The sequence below is a fragment of the Lacerta agilis genome, chromosome 1 (genome assembly GCF_009819535.1).
Source record: "Lacerta agilis isolate rLacAgi1 chromosome 1, rLacAgi1.pri, whole genome shotgun sequence".
Classification (NCBI taxonomy): Eukaryota; Metazoa; Chordata; class Lepidosauria; order Squamata; family Lacertidae; genus Lacerta; species Lacerta agilis.
In genome coordinates this window covers 101145487-101170989 of record NC_046312.1, presented here as the reverse complement: position 1 = coordinate 101170989, position 25503 = coordinate 101145487, and the positions used below count along the sequence as shown (strand labels likewise).

Sequence of the window (25503 nt, the reverse complement as noted above, 5' to 3'; positions counted from 1 at the left end):
AAATGAACCAATAATAAAACCTTTTCAGCCCCCTCTCCTGACATATGTATTTTATCAGCTATTATGTCAGTGTTTGCTTTCAGTTTGTTCTCACAAATTGGAGACTTGATGCTTTCCTTTTAATGAAAAGCAACCTTCTAGGAGGCTGGGCCTTTGAGGTAGAAGTAGCGTGAGTAGAGAATAATTTTGGGGAGGAATAGGCCTGCCAGGGGTATACATAATCTGCTTCTCTCCCCCCCCCCCCACCCCGCTCTTCTGTTCAGAACTGTAGCTTCCTGGGGCTGCTTTTCATTAAAATAAAACCGCTGGGTCTTCTTTCACTCTTATATGGGTCAAATATTGTTTCCCTTCAACCTATGCATTTTACAGGTTTCTTGTGACATCTTGTGGCCAAAATGTGCTTTGCCGCATGTATGCTTTCCCAAGGAAAACCATACATAGCAATTATCTGAAGAAGTGTGCATGCACACGAAAGCTCATACCAAGAACAAACTCAGTTGGTCTCTAAGGTGCTACTGGAAAGAATTTTCTATTTTGTTTCATACATAGCAATGCTATTCACCCTTTATAGCCATAGCTGCACAAGTGATGTCTGTGATTCCCAGGTAAAATCTACCAGAATATTTCACACTTCCCTGGCTGGAGGACATACAAGACCTCTTGGATGCTCCATATTTTTGACAGTCAGAGAACTTTAAGATTTGTGAATGGCAATGTTGCCTCTTGTGTTGCTCCCAGTTATACTTTTGCTAAATGAATGATGGCAGTGTAATATCTGAATTGGTTTATAAAACTCTACTTATGATGTTACTGAGATATATATATAAACAAACACCATAATGCCAATGCCTACTGGAAATCAACTGTCATTTTGTTTTATTTTTGCTTTCGTGTCCTCCTAGTATGCCTACAAAAAACATCCCGATAAGATGAAATTTACACAAGTGCCAGATTCACTCGTGATGGTACAAGCACAGATTAATTCCAAGCAGCTGAGCGATGTAAGTTACCTGACAACTCAAAACATAAAACTCCTGCCTCGTTTTATGTTTCAAGGGGCCTAGCTTCATCTTGTGACAACACTGACTCAGAATTTTATTTGTTCATCCTGCATTTCAGCTGAACTACAAAGCCAAACATGAGAGTGAGAAATTCAAATGTTCCATCCCTCCGGATGCCCCCATGTTCCTCCAGTCCAGAGTCAACGCATATAACATCAGTGATGTGAGTATGAGCCTTCACTTGTTAAATAGGTGGGTGCAGCCACTTAATGGAGTCAAAAGGATTAATTCAGATCTTCTGGTAGACCTGGTAGGATAGTATAAACTGAAATGGCCAAAAAGCAGGGGGGAGCAGTATAACAGGAAATTTAAATTTAAGGCCTGCAAGTTTGATGAGAAGAGTGCTTACAATGCCATCATTAAGTAAAGAGTTGCCTCAATGCCAGGTCTTGGCTCATCTTTTGTAAATAAAGCAACTAACCATGTTTGTGCATCTGAGAGCATCCTTTGACCAGTTTGCTGGGCCCCAAATTATCTACCAGCTCTGCAACAGAAACAAAGCATCAAGGAATGTGATTGGAAAAGATCAGATTTTATTAGAACAGCTGATGTACATGATCTCTCCAAATAGAGACTATTATTGTGAACCATTAACTGGAAATATATTACAGCTATGTAATTCCTTTACAAAACAACAACTTGTGACATCTTCACTGCTGGGGAAGGCATAACTTGTGTTGGAAACTGTAGTCGAGACTTGATTATGCAGCAACACTATTAAAACGTGGGCACATGACAGAAAAACATTTCATGGATTGCAGCTGGACTTAAGCTGAAACTTAATAAAACCCCAAGAAGAAAAAGAGTGTAAGAGAGTGGTTTTCATCAGTTGAAAACCACCTTCATTTTTTTTTAGTCATTCAAAGATATCTTGATCGTATAACAACAGTCATACCTCAGCTCCCTAACACCTTGGGACTGGGAGTCAAACGTTCTGGCTCCCGAACGATTGAAAACCGTAAGTGAGTGTTCCAGTTTTCAAACGTTCTTTTGGAAGCCTAATGTCCAATAGGGCTTCTGATTGGCTGCAGAAGCTTCCTGCAGCCAATCAGAAGCTGCGCTTTGGTTTTCAAACGTTTTGGAAGTCGAATGGACTTCTGGAACGGATTCTGTTCGACTTCTGAGGTATTGACTGTATATATTCTCTGCAATCAATGGATAGATTTTATGTCATTATAGTCCTGATATTATGTCACACCTTCTTCATGTTATTTGTTTATTCTTCTGTGTCAGACTTGCTATAAGTATGACTGGGACACGACAAAAGATAAGAAATTTGAGATCAAGTTTGATGCCATTCCTATTCTTGCTGCCAAAGCCAATCGAAAAATTGCAAGTGATGTAAGTGTTGCATAAAATTAAGATTTTTTTTTTTAAAAAATAATTATTTGTATTTTTATGCAGTGGCTACAGAATGTAGAAGACCATTAATGTCTTGTCCCCAATGTAGGTGGAATATAAGAAAGCTTATGAACAGAGCAAAGGGAAGCTAGTTGGAGCTTTGAGCATCGAGGATGATCCTAAAATGCTGCATTCTCAGAAAGTGGCCAAGCAGCAGAGCGATGTAAGTACCTGTTCTGTACACATTGTAGTTAGCACTGGTAAGATGCCAGCCATGTGCCAAATTATTTGCAAATGTCAAATTATTTAGAGACTTTTAGCTCCTTCCATTCCACAAAACAAGAAGCAAGGATCAATGGCAAAATAAAAATTCTTAAATACATGTGAAAATAACAACCTGTGATTTATATCCAATACTGACTTAGTCTTGCTAATGAGTGCCAGGAAAGCACAATTCTGAAAGATATTCAGGTTCAACCTTTAAGTGAAATTAACATGAAAATGTTTCCCTTCATTATGAGCCATTGATACCACAAAGTTCCTGCCACCAGAAGTCATAATTACAAAGGCTATGGACTTAGTTGAGAAAAGGAGCCTTTTTGAATACCGGTACATCCTTTTTGAATACAGTGGGATTCACTTTCTCATAGGTAAAATTGTGATTGTGCTGGGCAATTATAACTTAATCCAAAGAGGATCTAGAGATACTAAGCGGTGATGAGAACGTTAGTACCTATTTGATGGATATTCAGATCATCCATCTTAATGCTTAAGGCAAGACGTTAACCAGTGAAAACAGAATACTGTGTTGTGAGCTCTGCTTCTGAACTTGTGTAATAATCATATCTGACATGTAGTGAAAACTGCCATACTGTCAGATAAGATAAGATAAGATTTCTTTATTGTCATTGTACAATTGAATGCCATCCCATAAAAGCAAAATAATAATAATAATAACAATAATAATAACAATAATTTATTATTTATACCCCAGCCACTCTGGGCGGCCTCCAACAAATACCAAAATACAATACAAAGTCACAATTTAAAAACTTCCCTAAACAGGGCTGCCTTTAGGTATTTTCTGAATGTCAGGTAGTTGTTTATTCCCTTGACTTCTGATGGGAGGGCGTTCCACAGGGCGGGCGCCACTACCGAGAAGGCCCTCTGCCTGGTTCCCTGTAGTTTTGCTTCTCGCAGTGAGGGAACCGACAGAAGGCGCTGGATCTCAGTGTCCGGGCTGAATGATGGGGGTGGAGACGCTCCTTCAGGTATACAGGACCGAGGCCGTTTAGGGCTTTAAAGGTCAACACCAACACTTTGAATTGTGCTCGGAAACGTACTGGGAGCCAATGCAGATCTCTCAGGACCAGTGTTATGTGGTCCCGGCGGCCCCTCCCAGTCACCAGTCTAGCTGCCGCATTCTGGATTAGTTGCAGTTTCCGGGTCACCTTCAAAGGTAGCCCCACGTAGAGCGCATTGCAGTAGTCCAAGCGGGAGATAACCAGAGCATGCACCACTCTGGCAAGACAGTCTGCGGGCAGGTAGGGTCTCAGCCTGCGTACCAGATGGAGCTGGTAGACAGCCGCCCTGGACACAGAATTAACCTGCGCTTCCATGGACAGCTGTGAGTCCAAAATGACTCCCAGGCTGCGCACCTGGTCCTTCAGGGGCACAGTTACCCCATTGAGGACCAGGGAGTCCCCCACACCCGCCCGCCTCCTGTCCCCCCAAAACAGTACTTCTGTCTTGTCAGGATTCAACCTCAATCTGTTAGCCGCCATCCATCCTCCAACAGCCTCCAGGCACTCACACAGGACCTTCACCGCCTTCACTGGTTCTGATTTAAAAGAGAGGTAGAGCAGGGTGTCATCTGCATATTGATGAACACCCAACCCAAACCCCCTGATGATCTCTCCCAGCGGCTTCATATAGATATTAAAAAGCATGGGGGAGAGGACAGAACCCTGAGGCACCCCACAGGTGAGAGCCCAGGGGTCTGAACACTCATCCCCCCCCACCACTTTCTGAACACGGCTCAGGAGGAAAGAGCGGAACCACTGTATAACAGTGCCCCCAGCTCCCAACCCCTCTAGCCGGTCCAGAAGGATGTTATGGTCGATGGTGTCAAAGGCCGCTGAGAGATCCAGCAGAACCAGGAAACAGCTCTCACCTTTGTCCCTAGCCCGCCGGAGATCATCAACCAGCGCGACCAAGGCAGTTTCAGTTCCATGATGAGGCCTGAATCCTGATTGGAAGGGATCCAAATGGTCCGCATCTTCCAGGCGTGCTTGGAGTTGTTCAGCAGCCACCCGCTCAATCACCTTGCCCAAGAATGGTAGATTTGAGACTGGGCGAACAAAACGAAGCCAAAACAAAAAGCACAATTTCAGCCACACATACACACCCATCACAACTCTCTGTAAGAGACTGATGGGTAATCCAGGGTAGAATGCCTATTGTTCTGGTTTAATGCTTTTTAGAGGTTAAAGTTCTGCTAATACTGGTCCTATTAGCTAATGATAATATGATCTGGCCAGATCCTATTGATGTAAATGTTTAGTGTATTTTTACTGTATTGCAGCAACCCAATCTTGATATAATTAAGGCATGTCTCACCATAGCCATGCAAGCAGCCTGCATTTTTTTTTGAAAGTTCTAACTCTTAAAGGTACATATTAATTCTTTTATAGCGTGAATACAGAAAAGGTTACGAAGAGTCAAAGACCAGGTACAACGTGCCATTAGACATGATCCAAGTTGCACAAGCAAAGAAAGCACAGGCAATTGTCAGCAACACAGACTACAAGCATCTCATCCATAATTACTGCTATCCTGCCGACAGTATTCCTGTGGAACTTGCCAAGAAAGCTAATCTTATACAGAGTGATGTAAGTAGTTATGCTTGTCTAGCATTGCTCATCTAAGGAGGGTTTCATACAAACTCAGAGAGATGTGATGTTTTCCCTAGGCTTTTCCTGGACTCAACAACAGCAAGCCACAGAAACTATGCTAGGGCTGGGATAAAGTGGAAACATCAGGTGTTAATGCAGCCTACGTACTTCCCATATTTAATTGCCTTAAAAATCTAATTCTAAGACGTTCACCATGATGCTAAGAATGAAAAGGGTCTGGCAGCTTAACAGACCCAAAGGTTGAATAAAGAATAATCAGTAGGGAATAGCAGATGGCTCCTTACCTTTTTGATTAACTTTCTGAGAAAGGTTGAGTAGAATAAGAGACATTTAGGGGGAAAACCTCTGTGGATTTGAAAAGCAAACATTTTTCTTATGCTTAGAAGTATAGCTTTTTCTGTGGTTCCAGTTACAGGTAGGTAGCCGTGTTGGTCTGCCATAGTCGAAACAAAAAAATAAATAAAAATTCCTTCCAGTAGCACCTTAGAGACCAACTAAGTTTGTTCTTGGTATGAGCTTTCGTGTGTTTGGTATCTGAAGAATTGTGCATGTACACGAAAGCTCATACCAAGAACAAATTTAGTTGGTCTCTAAGGTGCTACTGGAAGGATTTTTTTATTTTTTATTTTGTTTTGAGCTTTTTCTGTGGTTTACCTGCAAAAGCAAAGGAATATGTGGATTCACTCTCATGTCATTCCTGTGCTTCATTGTCCGTTGATTGTGGTGAATAGTCTAGTGATCCAGGAGTTGAAGCATCAGCTTCTGAGAATATTTACAGTCATGCTGGCTGGGGATGATGGGAGTTGGAGTCCCCCCAAAATATAGAGGGTTCCTGGCTGGTGGTGTATGTTCTTAAATTCTATACATTGAGTTTGTAGAGGGTTTTCTGTGTGTAAATTTAGTTAATTGCATTTTGTCGTTTTTATGGTCTTTCCCAGAATGAATACAGAGCTGACTACAACAGTGAGATGAAAGGCTGTGGCTGGATACCACTTGGGTCCCTAGATGCTGAAAAAGCCAAGAGAGCTACCGATATTATCAGTGAGGTACGTAGACCCTAAGTAGAATCAACCTTGGTGACCTTGATCTAGGCTTAGGGGCTGTGCTGCATGGAGACAGGCTTCCTAACACATGTTTCTACCTGACCAAGGAATCACATGTACAGACTGATGCTGTGTACTCTGTTCCCTAGCCCTATCCAAAAACAGGCTGCTCCTGTGTAACCCGTTTTGAAAGCTAGGATTCTGCCAATTGGCTGTTTGGAAGGGCAGGCTAGATTCGTTCCCGTTTGGAACACAAGAAGATGCCCTTTGCCTAATCATACCACTGACTGAGCTAGCCAAGGTTCCCCAGGGTTTGGGGCAGGGAACGTTCTCAGCCGTATCTGACAATGCCAGGGATTGAGTCAGGGACCATTTGTATGCAAAGCACAATCTCTATTACTATGCTATGATCCTTCCTACTACAGTCGTACCTTGGATCCCGAACACCCTGGAACTCGGACGTTTTGGCTCCTGAACGCCGCAAACCCGGAGTTAATATTCTGGTTTGTGAATGTTCTTTTGGAACCCAAACATCAGACAGGTCTTCCGATTGGCTGCAGGAGCTTCCTGCAGCCAATCAGAAGCCGCAATTTGGTTTTCAAATGTTTTGGAAGTTGAACGGACTTCTGGAATGGATTTCGTTAAACTTCCAAGATATGACTGTACTCCTTTGTTTCTGAGCAAAACAGCAGATCAGGGGTTCTACATTTTTAAAAGAAGAACTTTGTGTCATTTTAGTGGATGCACTCTTTCTGAAGACATACTGGCTGGCAATTAAAGTAGATAAAGTATATGCAAGTTAATACAAGCCATTAGCAATGTGGCCCACACCCCGTTTCAGACCATTGGTATTGGATACAGTTTAAGGCTACAATCCTAACCCTATTTACCTCGGAGTAAGTCCCATTGAATTGACTAAGACTTACTTCTGAGTAGACATGATTAGGACTGCCCTGCTAGTTGAACTTAGTTTCAACTGAAATCAATGAAACAGTTGATTCAAGACTTGAGTCTAATTGATTTAACTGGGAACTAAGTTCAACTAACTTAGTCTGGCTCCAACCCATACTGTACTTACATACAGAGGTCAAAATGACACAGAAGAGTTTTTTTCTGTCCTGAAGCCATTTTACATATTTCAGAAATTTGGTTTAGCTACATTATGCATTTAAAATGCACAATCAAGAACGTAGTAACTAAATATCAATATGTAGGTTTCAGAGCATATGGGTAAATCCACTGGCATTTGCCAGCCTGAGTATTTTGGAATGGAAACTGAATGTACACAATACAGTGGTACCACGGGTTACAAACGCTTTGGGTTACAAACACTTTGGGTTACAAACTCCGCTAACCCAGAAGTAGTACCTTGGGTTGAGAACTTTGCCCCAGGATGAGAACGGAAATCGCACAATGGCGGCAGTGGGAGGCCCCATTAGCGAAAGCATGCCTCAGGTTAAGAATGATTTCGGGTTCAGAACAGACCTCCAGAACAAATTAAGTTTGTAACCTGAGGTACCATTGTATATTGGTCAAAAATCTGTCCATTGCAAAGACTAGATCCCATTAGGACATCCTGGATGTTGTTATGGAGATACCAATTTTGTTGTTTTATCATATAGTTAAGTGGTTGTTGTTGTTTTAAATGCCAGGAAAGCTTTTCTTGTGAGCAAATTCAGACCTGGATTATTTTTAAATCTTTCTGAAGGCATCCTTTCAACAATACAAAAATCTGAAAGAAATGGAATAGCAAAATATAATTTCCTGTGAATGAATTGCAGTTTTATTTTCTTTAATCTTTTGAACAGAGAAAATATCGTCAGCATCCAGACACTATTAAGTTTACACAAATTGAAGATGACCCTGTTGTAGTACAGGCTAAAATCAACCAAGCTCAAAGGAGTGATGTAAGTATTGGCACATGTTGTCTGCATCTGTGTTGGCTAACTTTATTCTGGAGTCATCATGGGATCAATTAACCCAATAAATTAGGGGGTTATATACTACCATTCATACATCTTTCCGTAATAGTTAGCTGATTCCAAAAAAATAGATTTTCATTGTATGGTTTCATGTATAACTATTGTGAACTTCTGTGATATTTTCTGTGAATAGTGGTATATCCTTCGGTTAATTCCCACAAATCCCTTCCACTGATGGATGGACATCATTGGATACCACCCCTTAGTTGCGATTCAACTAGAAAGTGCACTTTCTAAGCAATAAAACATAGTGAACTTTAAAGTATTCTACACTATGAATATATTGAACGTAATATTCCTTGATTTATATTCTAGGTAATTTATAAAGCCAAAAATGAAGATATAATTCATAAATATCACCTTCCGGCAGATGCTCCCCAGTTTCTCCAGGCAAGGGTTAATTCCTACAATCTTAGCGACGTAAGTTTCCTCTCAATACATTTTTATGCAACACACACGTCTTAAATTTTAAAGCATAGATGAATAGCAACCAACTGTAGTTTCAGTGAAACATTCTGTTCTCCTCCAGAACTGCTACAAACTGGGGTTGGAAGATCTGAAATCGAAGGGATATGACCTAAGAATTGATGCTATTCCCATTAGAGCTGCCAAGGCTGCTACACACGCGGCTAGCAATGTAAGTATTCTCTTTTCAAAGAGGTATTGAGTATGAGGGGGAAACATCGTAGTAGTAGCAATAATAATAATAATTAATGGTGGTGGTATGATGATTTTATAGCAATCCTTGGTTCAATTACTTGATTCAAGTGCAGGGATGGGTGGCCTGAGGGCCTCAGTCTTTCTCTCTGTGTAGGGTGGGCAAAAAAGGGTGAGTTGCAGGGAAAACAGCAGTGGGAAAGATGAAATGTATGGAACAACAGAAGGAGGCTGTTTTGAGGGAGGAGCCCTTTTCAGCTGAACAGATCAAAGAAACCTGTCCCTCCCTCAGCATCCCACTGGAAAGGGAAGATGAGGCAGAGAGAAGGAGATAAAAGGAACAGACTCCGAGGAAGAAGAGAAAGGGCTGGGGCAGAAAAGGGTGTGTTGGGCTGTTCACCAGGAAAAAGACCTCACTTTTGATATTATTTTTGTGTGTGTGTCCTGACAGTACCAGTACAAAAAGGACTATGAACTTGGCAAGGGTAAACTGGTTGGCTTCCAGAGTCTCCAAGACGATCCCAAGCTGGTCCATTATGTGAACGTTGCCAAGATGCAGTCGGACCGGGAGTACAGGAAAGCTTACGAGGAGAGCAAAACCAAATACAACACTCCGCTGGATATGGTCAACGTTGTCGCTGCCAAGAAAGCCCAGGACATTGCTAGCAACACAAATTACAAACACTTGGTGCACCATTACACATTGTTGCCTGATGATATGACCGTGGAACGGTCCAAAAACATGATGCAGATTCAAAGTGATGTAAGTGTGTCCAAAGAGGCGTGTTTTTTTTTTAAGTGTTACATGTTCGTGTGATTTATTGTTTCCTTTTCATTCTTTTTCCCACCCAGAATCTTTACAAGGCAGACTTTAACAGCTGGATGAAAGGCATTGGGTGGATCCCAATTGGTTCGATGGATGTAGAGAAAGTTAGAAAAGCGGGAGATGCTTTGAATGAGAAGAAGTACCGCCAGCACCCAGACACGCTCAAGTTTACCAGCATAGTAGACTCACCTGTCATGGTCCAGGCTAAGCAGAACGCACTGCAGCTCAGTGATGTGAGTTGCCCTAACGGAATGATGCCGGAACAAAGCAATTAACAATATCTATGAAGAAATGGGACATTGTGTGAAGTGCTCACACAAATACATTCTGGAGAAATAATCCGCATTTGTTTGGGAGATATCCGATCCATCTTTTTTTTGGGGGGGGGGGAGATATTCACATAAAACACTAAGCTGAAAAGACTCTAATGAGGGAGCTGCCCTGCCCTCAGATGTATGTCAGAAGGCAGCAGAGTCAGGAGCCTTGTCCGTTGTCGCACTGCAGCTTAGGTGCTTTCTACCCTTAGCACAGGGGTGGGGAAACCCAGGCCTGGGCTCTATTCTGTCTGGCCTCCAGGACTCTTTTCAAATCACAGCCATTACCTAGGCCACATCCCTTCACTGGCCCCTGCTTAATGCCTTGACTGGAATGTGCCATCGAACTGTGGTGATGTATCTTGTTTGCCTGGATGCAGAGATGGGGATGTAGAAACAACTGGTTTCTGTGTGCCTGGGATGTAGCCTACTGTTTACAAAAGTAAGAGTCACTCCCAGTGCCCCACCCACTCTTGCCTCTGGCCCCGCCTACTCCTGGCATGCATCTCCTGCTCGTGGTAGGTTTCCCATGAAGGGCAGTGCCAGATTTATGTATACAGTACACTAAACAAGCTATAGCTTAGGGCCCCACTCTCTTGGGCTCCCCCAAAAAAATTTAAAGGAAAAAAAACTGGATGTACATTTCCAAAATATAAGATAAAAAACAAATAAAATAAAACCTACATAACTATTAGGTCCATAAATTACCATATACCATATATTCAACACAAAAAACAGCAACAATTTGTTGTTGACAAAGGACAGCTGGACATATAAAGGACAACTGGACATATAAAGGGCCCCATTACTTTCAGTAGCTTAGGGCTTCATCAAACCTAAATCCGGCCCTGCTGAAGGGTGTCTTGTTGCATGAGCAGAAGTCCATTCTGCAGGCAGATAGACACTTTTAGTTCCCAGCCACTGTTAAGGACAAAGCTTACTGCCTGATCCTATGACTGTTTATTTGGAAGCTGAGTCCTATGCTTTTTCAATGCAGCTCACTTTTAAGTGAGTGTGTGTGGGCTTGCAGCTTAAGACATCTAGCCAGCTCATTGTATTCTATGGGACATTTGCCTTGGGAACAGAAGAGTTTATTATTATCCCGTTCCTTTTGTTTGCAGATACTATACAAAACTTCCGGAGAAGAAATCAAGCACAAATACCACTTGCCTTCAGATGCCCCTCAGTTCATCCAGGCTAAATACAACGCAGCCAACATCAGTGATGTAAGTCACTTTTTAAAAAATATGTCTATTTCATTCCTGCTTTTGGTAAGTAAATGCAAATTTAGATGTTTAAAAATTCATTCTGATATAATAGAAACCATGTGGCTATCATAATGTGGAGATAACATTTTGATTAAAGCTACCCCTAGCTGCATGGTGTAATAAGGGAAGGGGGTCAGACAGCGAATGTCATGTCAGCACTGGATATGCCCCCATCAAGATGAACAACTGCAGTTTACAGTCGGTGGGATTGAACCAGCTGCCTTTGGCAGGTTTCCTGATAGGCTTTTGGGTTCCTGCCATTTGATTGCTCAGGGTTCTGGAGTGCATGGAAGTCCTTGTGTACCTTTTGACATCTTTCACATGTTCAGTTGAATGTTTAAATGTTACCTGGGAAGGGACATGGCCAATGGGTTGTTTTAGCAGTGTTGAGGATAGGGCCAGAATGTACAGCCCCTCTCACCACCGCTGTCCACTGGTTTTAATGTAACTTATTCCCTAGTCATCCTTCATAGGAGTTGCAGCCTATAAGTTGATATTCCTTGCTTTCTGTGACGCTGGATTCTGAGTTATTGATCAACAGTTGCTTGAACTACTTGCTAAATATGTGAATATCATTTTTCCCCTCCCAGAGCTATTATAAACATGGCTATCATGAACTGATAGCCAAAGGACACAGCGTATCAGGTGATGCTATTCCAATTACTCTGGCCAAGGCTTCAAGAAACATTGCTAGTGATGTAAGTACCCACATCTGCTTAGTCTTGTGCAAGTTACCAAAGTGAGTCTTAGGGATGCTTCCATCCTCTGAATATTTCCTGTGTGCAACATCCGCTCAACCACTTTCCCTCACCACATTGGATCACCAGGTATAGCAGCTGCTTACTCAACCTCCCTGTGTTTCAATGGGGCATCATCTGCTGCTCCTTCCCTTGCTCTGTTGCGAACCAGATGCCTTCTGCTATGAATTCCCCTTCCCCACTGAATGGAACACACTCAACAGGAATAGAAACATGTTCTTATTCCAAGGCAAAATTCACAAACCAAAACACCTACTTCCGAGTTTGCAGCGTTCCTAATCTAAGTTGTTCATAAACTAAACTGTTCTTAAACCAAGGTACCACTATATTGCTTTTACTAGTAAAACTGAATGGGTGATTGTATAAGAGCTGAACACAGCCCAGAGATATTTTTTTTTGGAGTAGGCTGTGAGGCTAGAGATAATATGGATAAAATTTTACTAAATATCTTAGGGTGGTGCAAGATTCCAGGGGTTCCAGATACTTATCCAGGGTTTGTGTTTCCTTCGGAATGAGGTGTAGCAGGGAGGTAGCAAGAAAGCCTTGCTTCTCCCAATGCAACAGCCTTGGATTCAAACGGAAATGAAACATTATTCTGTCTCTCTGGCTTCCCAATCTTCAGCTTTTTCTTCTAGCTTCTAGCTCACATCACTCAACTCCCAACTCTTTGTCTTTCTAGCTACCAGCCAGTTGAGGGAAGGGGCGCACCCACTTGCCCTCTGGTGCTGAGCCACTTCCTATGTTACCTTAATGTCCATTACCCAGACTGTCACCTCCCCATAGGTGACTCCATTTTAGAAGAGTTCCTATTGGGGAAGTACTTGATGTCTCACCTAAGGGATAGTTATTTTATTACTTGTATAAAAATGGGTGCTTTGAGTCTGAATATCCACACACAACTTCTCTCTCTCTTGGACTCTAGTACAAATACAAAGAAGCCTATGAAAAAGCAAGAGGAAAACACGTTGGTTTCAGAAGCCTGCAAGATGACCCTAAGCTTGTCCATTCTATGCACGTGGCAAAGATGCAGTCGGAACGGGAGTATAAGAAAGACTATGAGAAGAGCAAGACTTGCTATCACACACCTGTGGAGATGGTCAGCATCCAAGCTGCCAAGCAGGCTCAGGATGTAGCCTCTAATACTCACTACAAACACCTGCTCCATCGTTATACCTACCTGCCAGATGCCATGAATGTTGAACTGACAAGGAACATGATGCAAATTCAGAGTGATGTAAGTATTACTTTAAAAAAAATATATGTCACATTTCATTGCAGTATTTCGACATCTGGGTGAATGATGTGATGGAGGGATTAAAGGGCTGGTTGCAGGTGTGAAGGGTTTGCTGGTGAGCCTACTGGCTTGAGTGGCGGTAAGCATTGGGTAAGCCTTAATCTTGGATGGGAAATCCATGGGAAAGGGTATTCCGTTAAAGGGTTCCATGAGGAGCTGCTTCTGTCTGGACACCCAGGCAGGGGCTAGGGCAGGCATAGGCATAGGCAAACTCAGCCCTCCAGATGTTTTGGGACTACAACTCCCATCATCCCTAGCTAACAGGACCAGTGGTCAGGGATGATGGGAATTGTAGTCTCAAAACATCTGGAGGGCCAAGTTTGCCTATGCCTGGGCTAGGGCCATAGCACTCCTCAAACAGGGACCCCTGTAGGTCATAAGGCCCCCCCCCCAAGGTTGGGTTGACTCTAGAATACACCCCCAGCAAATGGGCTGCAGCAAAATGGTATATCCAATGCCTAAGCCAAAACCTTCACATCTGTAATCAATACAGTTGTGGCCTATTTGACCAATTCTTACCTTACACTTGTCCTGTCTAGTTATTTTACTATATCGGGGTGAGGGGGTCATGGGGACTTGGCATGCAAGCACATGGACAAATAGAATGCAGAATTAGCTAATTAAAGCAAGGACTTCAGGTTGATTGGGCGGCAAAGGGGTGGGGAGACTAAATTTCCTGGAGACATTTTCCCCACTTTAGAACAAATAAAAGAATGCTTTTTGATTAGTGAATGGATAGAATTTGGGTGGGAGAGGTGTTTTCAAATAAAATTTTAGAGAAATGGCATTGAAATATTGCAGTATGTGTAACAAGTAGCCTACATATGATGACACTTCAGGAGTGGCATATATGTAGTTGGTCTGCGTCCTCTGAAAGGGGAACCATATGAACCATTTTATTTGTCCTGGTAGATACAGATGTATCCAGTCAGTTGCAATGTATTTATTCTACAAAGAAATGAAACTGCTGTGTATTTATGGTCCTTTTAAAATGTTATCCCCTCAATGTCTGTCTTTTGAATTGCTCCTTGTTTTTACCCTCAGAACGTTTACAAGCAAGACTATAACAGCTGGTTCAAAGGAATTGGGTGGAGTCCTCTAGGTTCTCTGGAGGTAGAAAAAGTTAGAAAGGCTGGAGACGCATTAAATGAAAGGAAGTACCGCCAGCCTCCAGACAAATTCAAGTTCACAAGCTTAATGGATGCAATGCCGATGGTTTTGGCGCAACACAACACCAAACAGCTAAGTGATGTAAGTTTGTGCCACCGCAATTGTCCCTATTGCAGCCATCAACGAGTACAGTGGTACCTTGGTTCTCAAACGCCTTGGTTCTCAAACTCCGAAACCCAGAAGTAAGTTTTCCGGTTTTGGAATGTTTTTCGGAAGCCAAACATCTGATGCTGTTGTCGGCTATTGTTTCTGGGGCACCTGCACCAATCAGAAGCTGCGCCTTGGTTTTTGAACATTTCGGAAGTCAAACGGACTTCCAGAACGGATTAAGTTTGGTGCTTTTGTTTTTGAGGCTTTTTCGGTTGATTTGTTTTTGTGACTGTGTGGAACCCAGTTCAGCTACTGATTGATTGTGTGATTGCGGAAATGGATAAAAGTTCCCCATCCAAACAATGACTATCATCGGTGCATGATTTTTTTTTTCATTTTTATCATCTACAATACTGTCTTATTTATTTTATAGTACAATACATTGATTATTGCTTTCATTTTATGCATCAATGGTCTTGTTAGATAGTAAAATTCATGTTAAATTGCTGTTTTAGGGGTTGCTTTTAAAAGTCTGGAATGGATTAATTCGTTTTGGATTACTTTCTAAGGGAAAGCATGCCTTGGTTTTGGAACGCTTTGGTTTTGGAACTGATTTCCAGAATGTATTAAGTTTGAGAACCAAGGTACCAATGTAGTGTTGCCGAGATAGAAAGCGTTCACAGTAAATGGTCACTGTGGTTGCAAGTCAGTGTGTTAACTTCAAGGCATTCCTATCGAGATTATCTCGTATTGCCCATTTGGCTAACCACAGCCTGCAGAGCCTTGGGCAGGGTTCTCTCTTGCAAATTGCTGCAGAAGTGTGGATAACTGGATAAGAAGCTGAGAGAACTGAAACTTGAACGGTCCATCCACCCCAAATTTGCAATGAGGTGTCTTGCACCAAGCAAATGAAATGATGCATGTGCTGTTTTCCTTTTAGATAACGTACAAGCTGGATGGTGAGAAAGTTAAGCACAGCTACCACTTGGATCCATATGATCCTGAGTTTATTCAAGCAAGAGTCAATGCCTACAATATAAGTGATGTGAGTATTTGATAAGCAGAACTCAAACTGATCTTTCAGAAAGTGAATTATGTGTCTTAGTTTTATTAGCCATACACATTTCTCCTTCTCTCTTTCTCTCTACATATGTTAGTTGAACACTTGTGTCTTGGTAGCAGTAATGGTTGGGGGTTCTGTTTTGGAGTGAAGCTGCTGACCCTTTTTATTTTATATATAAAAAAGATATTGTGTTAGCTGTATACACATATCTTGTGGACCATCCTTAATAATGTCAGAAACCCACATGGATGTTTTTGCTCAGTATACTAGAATAATATTGCCCTTTGATTGTGCAGCTAGGATTCTTCTTACTATGAATATTCATTCATCTTTTTAAGCATTCTTACAAAGCGGACTATAAGAAGTTAATTGCCAAAGGGTATGATCTGAAGCCTGATGCCATTCCTATCATTGCCGCAAAAGCTTCACGAAACATTGCCAGTGACGTAAGTTGAATCTAGATGAAAATTCAGAACTGTCTTGAACATATAAAGCTGCTTTTGACTGAGTCAGATTATTTGCCTGCCTAGTGAATGACACCCTTTAGGATCCAATGCAAGGTATTCCCTACCTCTCTAGCCCTGCCACCTGAGATGTGTCAAGGATTTAACCTGGGGTCTTATGCATGCAGGGCAGATGGACCACCTCAAAACTATGCCTTTGAACATTTAATGAAGTTAATTGGATATTTGTTCAGCAGAATCAATTTTTTCATTGTTTACCCTGTTATTCTCAGGCATGCATCTACATCAGTAGGGGGGAATTACTAATCAATTCATAATTTGTTTGAGAAATTTCAAGCAGAAAGAGACAAGCTCCTTTCAGGGGTAGGGGTGGGACAAGGAAGACCAAGGCACCATCCAGGTTCCGCTTATAATTTTTTCTTGGACATTGGCCATCTATGGTGACTTAATTGTGATAATTCCTCAGACAACACTAGGCCTTTTTCTGGGAAATCTGGGACATTGGACAGCATTTCTCTTTCAAAACAAAAGCACTAGGGACTGTTGTTACCTGCCACCTCCAATACCTCCAAAGAGAAAGAGGGTAGGAGGCTTGGAGGGAAAGGAAGGGAAAGCAGGACATGAGGGAACCAAGAAAGTGGAAAATATAGTATTGTGGACTTAGGTAAAAATAATTAAATATTCACAAATTTAAAATTACTTTTAAAATGTTGGAAAGGGTGTGATGGCCAGAACGTAACAGTAAGGGTGGAGAGAACAATAGAATAACAAATATCAAAATAGAATAACAAAGTGTGCATGCACACGAAAGCTCATACCAAGAACAAACCTAGTTGGTCTCTAAGGTGCTACTGGAAGGATTTTTTTTGGGGGGGGGGGACTATGGTAGACCAACACAGCTACCTACCTGTAACTGGAAATATCTACTGTTGTTCTACTGATCGCCCCCCCCCCATGTGCAGAATGAATGTCTGCCCATTTAATTTTTGTTCCTTTTACTTGATTTTTTCCCCTAGTACAAGTACAAGGAATCATATGAGAAAGATAAAGGAAAGCAAGTTGGATTCCGCAGCCTGCAAGACGATCCTAAATTGGTCCATTATATGAATGTTGCCAAACTTCAGTCAGAACGTGAATACAAGAAGGACTATGAAAGCAGCAAGACCAAGTATAACTTGCCCATGGACATGTTCAGTGTGATAGCTGCTAAAAAGGCCCAGGAAGTGATCACCGAGACAAACTATAGAACGTCTCTGCATAATTACACCCTTTTGCCCGATAACATCAGTGTGGAAAGGTCAAGAAATATGATGCAGATTCAGAGTGATGTATGTATTCTGAAGATGAAGATGTAGTTGTTGGTTGTTCTTGATATCTTAATTAATTTATATACCACTTTATTGCCAAGATGGGTTTCTAAGTGGTTTACAAGTATAAACACCAATTATACCAATTAAAATATAGACATGCATAATTAAAATATGTAGTAAAAACATAAGCCATAAGAGAGTCCCATTAAATCATTAAAATATGAACCACCATAATTAAAATATGTAATAAAGCAATCCCACAGTGATAACAAGGTTGTGCAGGTTGTTAGCAGCTTGTGAAGTCTCAAGGTAGGATGCTCTGGTAGGCCTTTTGTCCTGTTGCATCTGTTCTGAGTTTTTGTCTGGGTTCAGATAAGGCTGATTAACCTAACCATGGGATTGGGTATCCTCTGCTTTCGTCACACTTTTAGAAATAATATTTCCCACACAAGCCAGAATTAACCTGTTGGAATTAATGGACTTCAGTAAAAGATGGAGCAGGAGAGATGGGCTTTGAATGACAATGCCCATCCACTTTGGGGAGGACAGGCCTCCACAAATATTCTATTGGGGCAGGGGGCTGAAGGGGCCTCAGCCCCTAGCAGTTGGCTCCTATGCACACAACCATCTACCAATCCGGTTTAAGCCCTCAATCTGGCACCAGGATGAATTCATTGCTTTGGGGTATTGGGAAGGTTGAAACAGATCTTTTCCACATCAAATTATTTCCCATTATTTCCTTCCTTTAAAGAATCTTTACAAAGCAGATTTCAATAACTGGCTGAGAGGAGTAGGCTGGGTTCCGATCCAGTCTCTGGAAGTGGAGAAGGCAAAGAAGGCCTCCGAAATCATTAGCGAAAAGAACTATCGTCAGCACCCAGACAAGCTGAAATACACTATTGACATGACTGGTATGGAGCAAGTGCTGGCGAAACAAAATGCCATTACGATGAACAAGGTAAAGCAAAGAAAAACCTCATAGGGGTATGGCTCATTTTTGAAATATAAACTTTATGTCTCAAGAGTTTAGAGTCAAAGTAACAGATGTGATTTCTCAGTGTTGTTCACCAATGGATACTAGCACTTACTGGAAGTACTACTTACCCTAAGTCATTTGTGTAAAAGTGATTGATTTTGGTGTACCTGATGAAGTTGCTGGACAGTAGATTGACCAAAAGAAAATACTACTAACTTTGCACAATGCATATTAAAAAAATAATTAAATGCAATTACATTTAAATGTATTGATTTATTATATACAATTGAAGTATAATTGACTATGGTTAAAGTAAAATAAATATGCACTCTGCCTGCTGGGTGAAACACTGGTAATCAGCAGCCAGTTGACTGATGGTTTCACAATACGGTGGTACCTTGGTTTACGAACAGCTTAGTTTATGAACAACTTGGATTAAGAACGCTGCAAACCCGGAAGTAGGTGTTTTGGTTTGTGAACTTTGTCTTGGAAGCAGAACATGTTTTGCTTCCTGTTGAGTGTGTTCCATTTGTAAATTGAGTCCCCCGCTGCTATGGGAAAGCGCACCTTGGTTTAATAATGCTGTGGTTTAAGAACGGACTTCCAGAATGGATTAAGTTCGTAAACCAAGGTACCACTGTAGTGAAATCTGCCACATGGACAAAAAAGAATCAATGCAGGCCAGTGTCTTCATGGATGTGGACAGCAGGGATTAGAAGTGTATGAGGCTGCATTCCTGTGTTCAGTTGCCTGGGAATAAGTTCCATTGAACTCAGTAGGTCTCACTTTTGAGTAGACCTCCCTGCAATTGTGCTGTGAGATTCACACCAAAAACCCCTTCTCACTTGTCTTGTGCCATGGTGCATAAACACAGAGTAAAATCAAGCAATTATGCTTGCCTTTGTAACGGTTTAGGGATACAAGAAAACTGTGTTGTTAAAAACTTAAGTGAGAGTACATTATTGAGTTTAGTAAGAAAATTTAATCTGATGTAGTAAACCCAAAGTTTGAGTTTTGATTTGCAGAGTAATCCCTGCAAGGTGCTGATCCCCTCTGATCTGTAACTTCTTTTGGAGGCTAGGATCTCTCTTTATTTCAGAGGGGCTTATGTAAAGTTCAGTGTAACCCAGATCAACCGCTAATTTGCAACATGCAAAAGTAAAAACAGAAAGTGACATCTTTAAGTCTACTCTTTTTTTTTTTAATGAACCGCAGAGACTGTACCATGAAAAATGGAACAAAGAGAAGGGAGACATTCACGTGATGCCCGACACTCCAGAGATAATCTTGTCCAGGTTCAACCAAGTCACCATGAGCAATGTAAGATTTCAAATGACAAAGAGTATTCTACCTCCCATTCTGTATACCAAATATATGAGAAGTGCATTTTGTTTTTAATTTACAACCTCCCTTTTACCAATCTTCTCTTCTTCCTTTTTTTGAACAGAAACTATACAAGGCTGGCTGGGAAGAAGACAAAAAGAAAGGCTATGATTTGAGGTCAGATGCTATCTCAATAAAAGCAGCCAAAGCTTCAAGGGATATTGCAAGTGATGTAAGTTTAACTTTTGTGTTGTGTTCATTAGAAAAGACTGATTTATCCCTAGACTTACCATTCTCAATTAGCCCTTCCTCCCATATTTGGATACCTTATGTTCTCTGGGTCCACCTGGGCAAATCTGAGAAATGGTTCTTATTATACTGTTGCTTTCATAAGCTTTGTTTGGAGCCCTTGGCTTTTGAAAATCACCTACTCAAAGACGATCCTGCAAGAATATGTTTCTTTGTACCCATTGCACTTACCTCTAGCACAGTTGTAGATCAATGAAGAAAAGATAGAGATCATTTACTAGGGGTTAATGATGGCCCCTACACTAGAGCAATCCCTACCCTAAATTATGGCCACAATTGTGCAAACAAAGTAAGGTTTGCTGATTTTAAAGAGCTTAAGGGTACTTTATTAGATTGTGGCTGAAGTGTATACAAGTCCTTTGGGTTGATGGTTTCACTTATTATTAAATAGGCAAGGGGATAAATAAAAGTTTTTTGAATTTAGCACTTTGGGAGGAATTCAATGTTGTGCTAAGGTAATTGTGCTATCAGGGCAATCTTGCCAGAGGGAATGACTCTCCTGCATGCTGTTCTGGGGGTTCTTTCAGAACTCATTTCAGAGGTTGCTGGGGGAACGAAAGCCCCATTGCACAAGCAGAAGGTCTTTGCACAGTGCTTGCACTAACAACATCTATCCCACTGTTTGCTGTTTAGGGATCCTTGTGCATAATAATGATTCCAAGCCTTTTTATTTTGAAATTTTTATAGTTTTTTTTTATATATATAAAAAAGCAACTCATAAACTTATTTGAAATGTAAAATGGTTGTTCTGCCATGTTCAGTAAGGTGGTGGTCTTAAATGAGTTTCTCTCTCCCCCTGCCCCCTATCCCACCTTTCTGCTTACAGTACAAATACAAACTAGCCTTTGAGCAAGCCAAAGGGAAGCACATTGGATTCCGTAGTCTGGAAGACGACCCTAAGCTGGTGCACTTCATGCAAGTTGCTAAGATGCAGTCGGAGCGTGAATACAAGAAGGACTATGAGAAGTCAAAGACCCGGTTCCACACCCCAGTTGACATGTTTAGTGTGGTGGCAGCCAAGAAAGCGCAGGACGTGGCAACAGAGATAAACTACAGGAATATTATCCACACGTATAATGTTTTGCCTGATGCTATGAACCTGGAGCTGGCCAAAAACATGATGCAGATTCAGAGTAATGTAAGTAAAAGACTTTGAAAAAAAAACCATTGAATTACATATTTAGATTATTTAACCCTCCAAATCTATATGTCCAAGGTGAGGGGCCCTTAGGAACCTGGAATATTCTATCTGTCATGTAAAATAGATTATAAATGTAAACAACAACAAGAATCCACCGACAGCATACGAATAAATCTGGCTTACCTGACCCAACAAACTTACCTGACTCCCCCCCCTCACAAATGCAAACAAGCCCCACTGCAGCCAACCACAGACAACCAACCACATCCTGCCCCCCAATACCTCTCACTACCAAGGAAATGTAATAAGCAAATAGAGAACCTACCCAGTTGACTTTGACACAAAACCCCACATGTACACTATACAAAAAAAAATAAGCCTCACCTCTCCCCCCTTCTTCCCCAACCTTATACTGTACTCAACACTAATGTTTCACAACAAATGTAACTGATTTGTCAGAAAGACTGTACAACCTGAAAAAAGAGACAAGGTATATACTTTTGTAAACCATATATATTATTTATGTGTGTGTGTGTGTGTTCCAGTAAACGTGCATAGCAGTGTAGTCTTAGACTGAAGAAGACTGTGTAAACAATTTTGGTGATAATTTTAAAAGCAACAATACAGCACAATATTAGCATGCGTTTTAAAGTTTTGAAATGCTTACAAAGAAGCAGGCTAAATATGAAGTTGCTATCATGAAAAGGTACAGCTTAGCCACTGGCGGAGGAAGAGGAGTGCGGGGGGAGCGCACCGCCCCCGTGCCATTGCGTCTACCCCCTACCCCCGCCTGCTCTTCACCCACCGGTGCCAGAGCGTGAAGCTCCACCACTGAGCTTAGCTGATCAGTACAAATAAAACACGGCACAATGTATCAGATTTCTTTTCCTGCTGAGGCAGTGCATGCAATTTTTGCAAGAAAACACTGCTGCATTAAAACTAAACTAGCAGTGAATCTCACATTTCTCACCTGTTTAATTTCATTTTGTCTTCAGAACCAGTACAAGGCGGACTACGATGAATTCATGAAGGGTGTTGGATGGATTCCATTGGGATCTTTAGAAGCTGAGAAGAACAAGAAAGCCATGGAGATCATCAGTGAGAAGAAATACAGGCAGCATCCAGACAAACTCAAGTATTCTATCAAGATGGATTCCATGCCCATGGTCCTGGCTACACAAAACGCAAAGACCATGGACGGGGTAAGCAAATAAGCCTAGCATAGGAAAGCTGCTGCCGAGCAGAAACTTGCCTGGCAATTTCACAAGCAAATCAACCCCACCAACTAATCTGTGACTTGTTGACTTAATTGAGAACTGGAAACACACAGAAGTTAAAGTTAATAAATGCATGATGATAGAGCAGTTGTGCAGGAAGCAAACTTTCCTACTTTACTGATTTTATACTATTGTATAAATTACGGAGTAATATTTATAGTCCCCCCCCCCAATTTTTCATTATTAATTTTACAATATTTCCTGCTCAACAAGTTGTTACTAATAATGACATTGCTTTGATATCTGGTCAGTAAGACTTACTGGTGTAGTCAGGGTTGAATTGGTTTGTGTTCTTCTATCACCTCTCCTTTCTTTGATTTCTGTGTAATTTTCTCGCATGCTAAAATTGCTCCATGTATGTGGCAGTTTAAGGGTGCCTGTCTCTCCTTGTGATAAGATGAATTTATCTATTACTCTTAAGATCAGTATGTCATTGGGTCATGTGAGATCACACCCATGCCTAAATTTCACAAGTCTCTTGTCAAAGGAGGATTGCCAACATTATGAGGCAAAACATTTACAAGAGAGTCTCTGCTGGTTGGTCTTCTTTTTCCAAGGCGTTACAGAAAAGTACCAATAGTTAACTAATTATTTGGATTCCCTGGATAATATTTTTCTGTGGAATTGTGTATTTTATAGAGATCAACAAACAGGTTGCCATCTTAGCACATGGTTGCTGTTTGCTTTGTGATTCCACAAGAAACAAAATGAACCCTGATTTATGATGGGTTGTGCTGAATCAGGACTGTCAGAATCTAAAGTTTTAGGCAGGACATGGAACACTAGGCTTAACCAGCCTGAAAATTGTCCTGTGCATTTGTGAATATAAAGTAGGCCTGCTTTTTTAATTTAGAATTGTTTAGCTAATAGATTTTTTAAAACTTGTAATCTAAAAAGGTGTCTCCAGTTATTCAGATAGCAGGGTTGTTGTTTTTTAATATATATATAAATTGGATCCTAACCAAGGGTGATATTCAGCTAAGTCAAGTGAAATCAATGGATTCAAGTAACTTAAATCCACTGATTTAATGGGTCTGCTCTGAGTATGATTAATATTGGATATCCCCTTGTTAGTTGCACAAGGCCCATTAATCTTAGACATTCTAGACATTTATCGAGTAGCCGCTTTTTCAAATGTGTAGCAAAGCAAAAGGGTCTAATGCGTCTCCTCTTAGAGGAAAATAAACAATTGTAAGTGATTTTTAGAGATGGTGATAAAAGTTTTGCTTTGCTTTTTCAGCACCTTTACACAAAGGACTGGGAAGCTGACAAGATCAAGATTAACATCACTCCGGATATCCCTGAGCTTATTTTGGCAAAAGTCAACGCATACAACATCAGCAATGTAAGTATGAGGGCTAGGTAGATAACTGGGGTTGTATTCTGCTTTCATGTAGTGCTAAAGATAAAGAACTGCTAATGAGGTGATTAGCTAGCATAAAGAGCTATTACCTTCGGAGTATAGTCCTGCATTTTGTTGTTGTTGTTGCAGGACTATACTCCATAATAGCATTATGATTCCCCATTGACACAATTTATTAGAGTATTTATAGCCCACCTATAATTTCATTTTTCCAAACAACTTTAAAAAAACAACACATAAAGTAAAATCACTATCATAAAAAATACAGTTGACAAGACCACTGAATGGAGACAGCAGAACAAACAGTAAAAAGAAACAAAATAGAAAATTCTTTTCAGTAGCACCTGAGACCAACTGTGTTTGTTCTTGGTATGAGCTTTCGTGTGCATGCACACTTGTTCAGATACACTCAGTATCTCAGCTCATACCAAGAACAAACACAGTTGGTCTCTAAGGTGCTGCTGAAAAGAATTTTCTATTTTGTTTCGACTATGGCAGACCAACACGGCTACCCACCTGTAACTAGTAAAAAGAAACCTGCAGATAAAATAAAAGTCAAATGACTATTCACTAAAAGCCTGAGTGAATAGAAAAAACATATCCTGGCATCTGAAGCTCGTTAAAGAGGGTACGATGTGAGTGAAGCCAGGGCATCACTTCAGGAAAGGCCCTTTCTAGGCCTATATATATGGAGTAACTGGGTGTGGAACCGAAGCTTTGTAAATAAAGCAAGCAGAATTATGGCAGTCAAGTGAAAACTTGGCTTATAATAATTTTGTGGATCCTAAGTGTTTCGGCTCCAGGGAGCCTTCCTCTTGAAGAGACTCACACAACTATGTTCTGATCCAGAAATCCAGTCATTGACTGCAGTGGATGTGGAAATACACTCGGATAGCTTGATGAAAAATGTATTTGAGCTCTCAAGAATGGATGCACCAAGAGACACATAAGAAACATTGCCTAATATGATGTGTTCATTATTGCAGAGCAGTGCTTTCTTAAAGTCTTTTCCAGACCGTTTCTGATACGTGGTCAATGTCAAACAAAGAACAAAAAGCAAAGGTAGCCATGTTGGTCCATAAGAAAGATGCCAAAACCCACACCAGAGCAATCCCTTTCTTAAGCCAACCAAAAAGTCATAAAACAGTGTACAAACATTTGAGTTATCCATAACTCCTTCAGAGGTTTTGAACTACAACTTGGATGTTAGTCCAAACATCCGATGAGCAGAAGGTTGTGGGGTGGTGGTGCCAGATGATAAAAAAGCAAGGGAAAGAAGGGGAGAAAAATGGTTTGTTGATATTGAAGCCATGGAGTCACTTAGTCACAGCATTATGGTTCAATGTGGGATAAGGTAGCAGGCAATCAAACGAGGCTCTGCTAGGTGCTGTGCAGTTTTCATGTTGCACTGCAGGCTGCTGAGAAGAAGAAACAATACAATGGTTGATCCTCCTATTTTTGAAAAATATAAAATCTGGCTGCTAGCCCACTGCTGGCTCCATCCTTAGCTGAAATATGCAGGATCCTTGGTAGGTGGAAAGCATGAATAAAGAGAAAA

At 41.1% G+C, this 25503-nt stretch overlaps 1 protein-coding gene across 50 annotated transcripts in view; it reads left to right on the top strand.

Annotated features, from left to right (window-relative positions):
* Positions 1-25503, top strand: part of NEB (nebulin) — a 158039-nt gene that overhangs the window by 27538 nt on the left and 104998 nt on the right. For 49 of the 50 annotated variants that reach the window (XM_033164634.1, XM_033164977.1, XM_033164970.1 and 46 more), the window contains 24 exons: positions 903-1001; positions 1120-1224; positions 2295-2402; positions 2512-2625; positions 5096-5293; positions 6256-6363; positions 8169-8267; positions 8658-8762; positions 8872-8979; positions 9451-9762; positions 9852-10058; positions 11261-11365; positions 11998-12105; positions 13088-13399; positions 14504-14710; positions 15660-15764; positions 16121-16228; positions 17263-17574; positions 18308-18514; positions 19748-19852; positions 19980-20087; positions 20991-21302; positions 22301-22507; positions 23823-23927. In XM_033164634.1, the coding sequence (XP_033020525.1) occupies positions 903-1001; positions 1120-1224; positions 2295-2402; positions 2512-2625; positions 5096-5293; positions 6256-6363; positions 8169-8267; positions 8658-8762; positions 8872-8979; positions 9451-9762; positions 9852-10058; positions 11261-11365; positions 11998-12105; positions 13088-13399; positions 14504-14710; positions 15660-15764; positions 16121-16228; positions 17263-17574; positions 18308-18514; positions 19748-19852; positions 19980-20087; positions 20991-21302; positions 22301-22507; positions 23823-23927 (3864 nt within the window). The remainder of the gene's footprint in view (positions 1-902; positions 1002-1119; positions 1225-2294; positions 2403-2511; positions 2626-5095; positions 5294-6255; positions 6364-8168; positions 8268-8657; positions 8763-8871; positions 8980-9450; positions 9763-9851; positions 10059-11260; positions 11366-11997; positions 12106-13087; positions 13400-14503; positions 14711-15659; positions 15765-16120; positions 16229-17262; positions 17575-18307; positions 18515-19747; positions 19853-19979; positions 20088-20990; positions 21303-22300; positions 22508-23822; positions 23928-25503) is intronic. The other variant, XM_033164985.1, reaches the window with a different exon arrangement.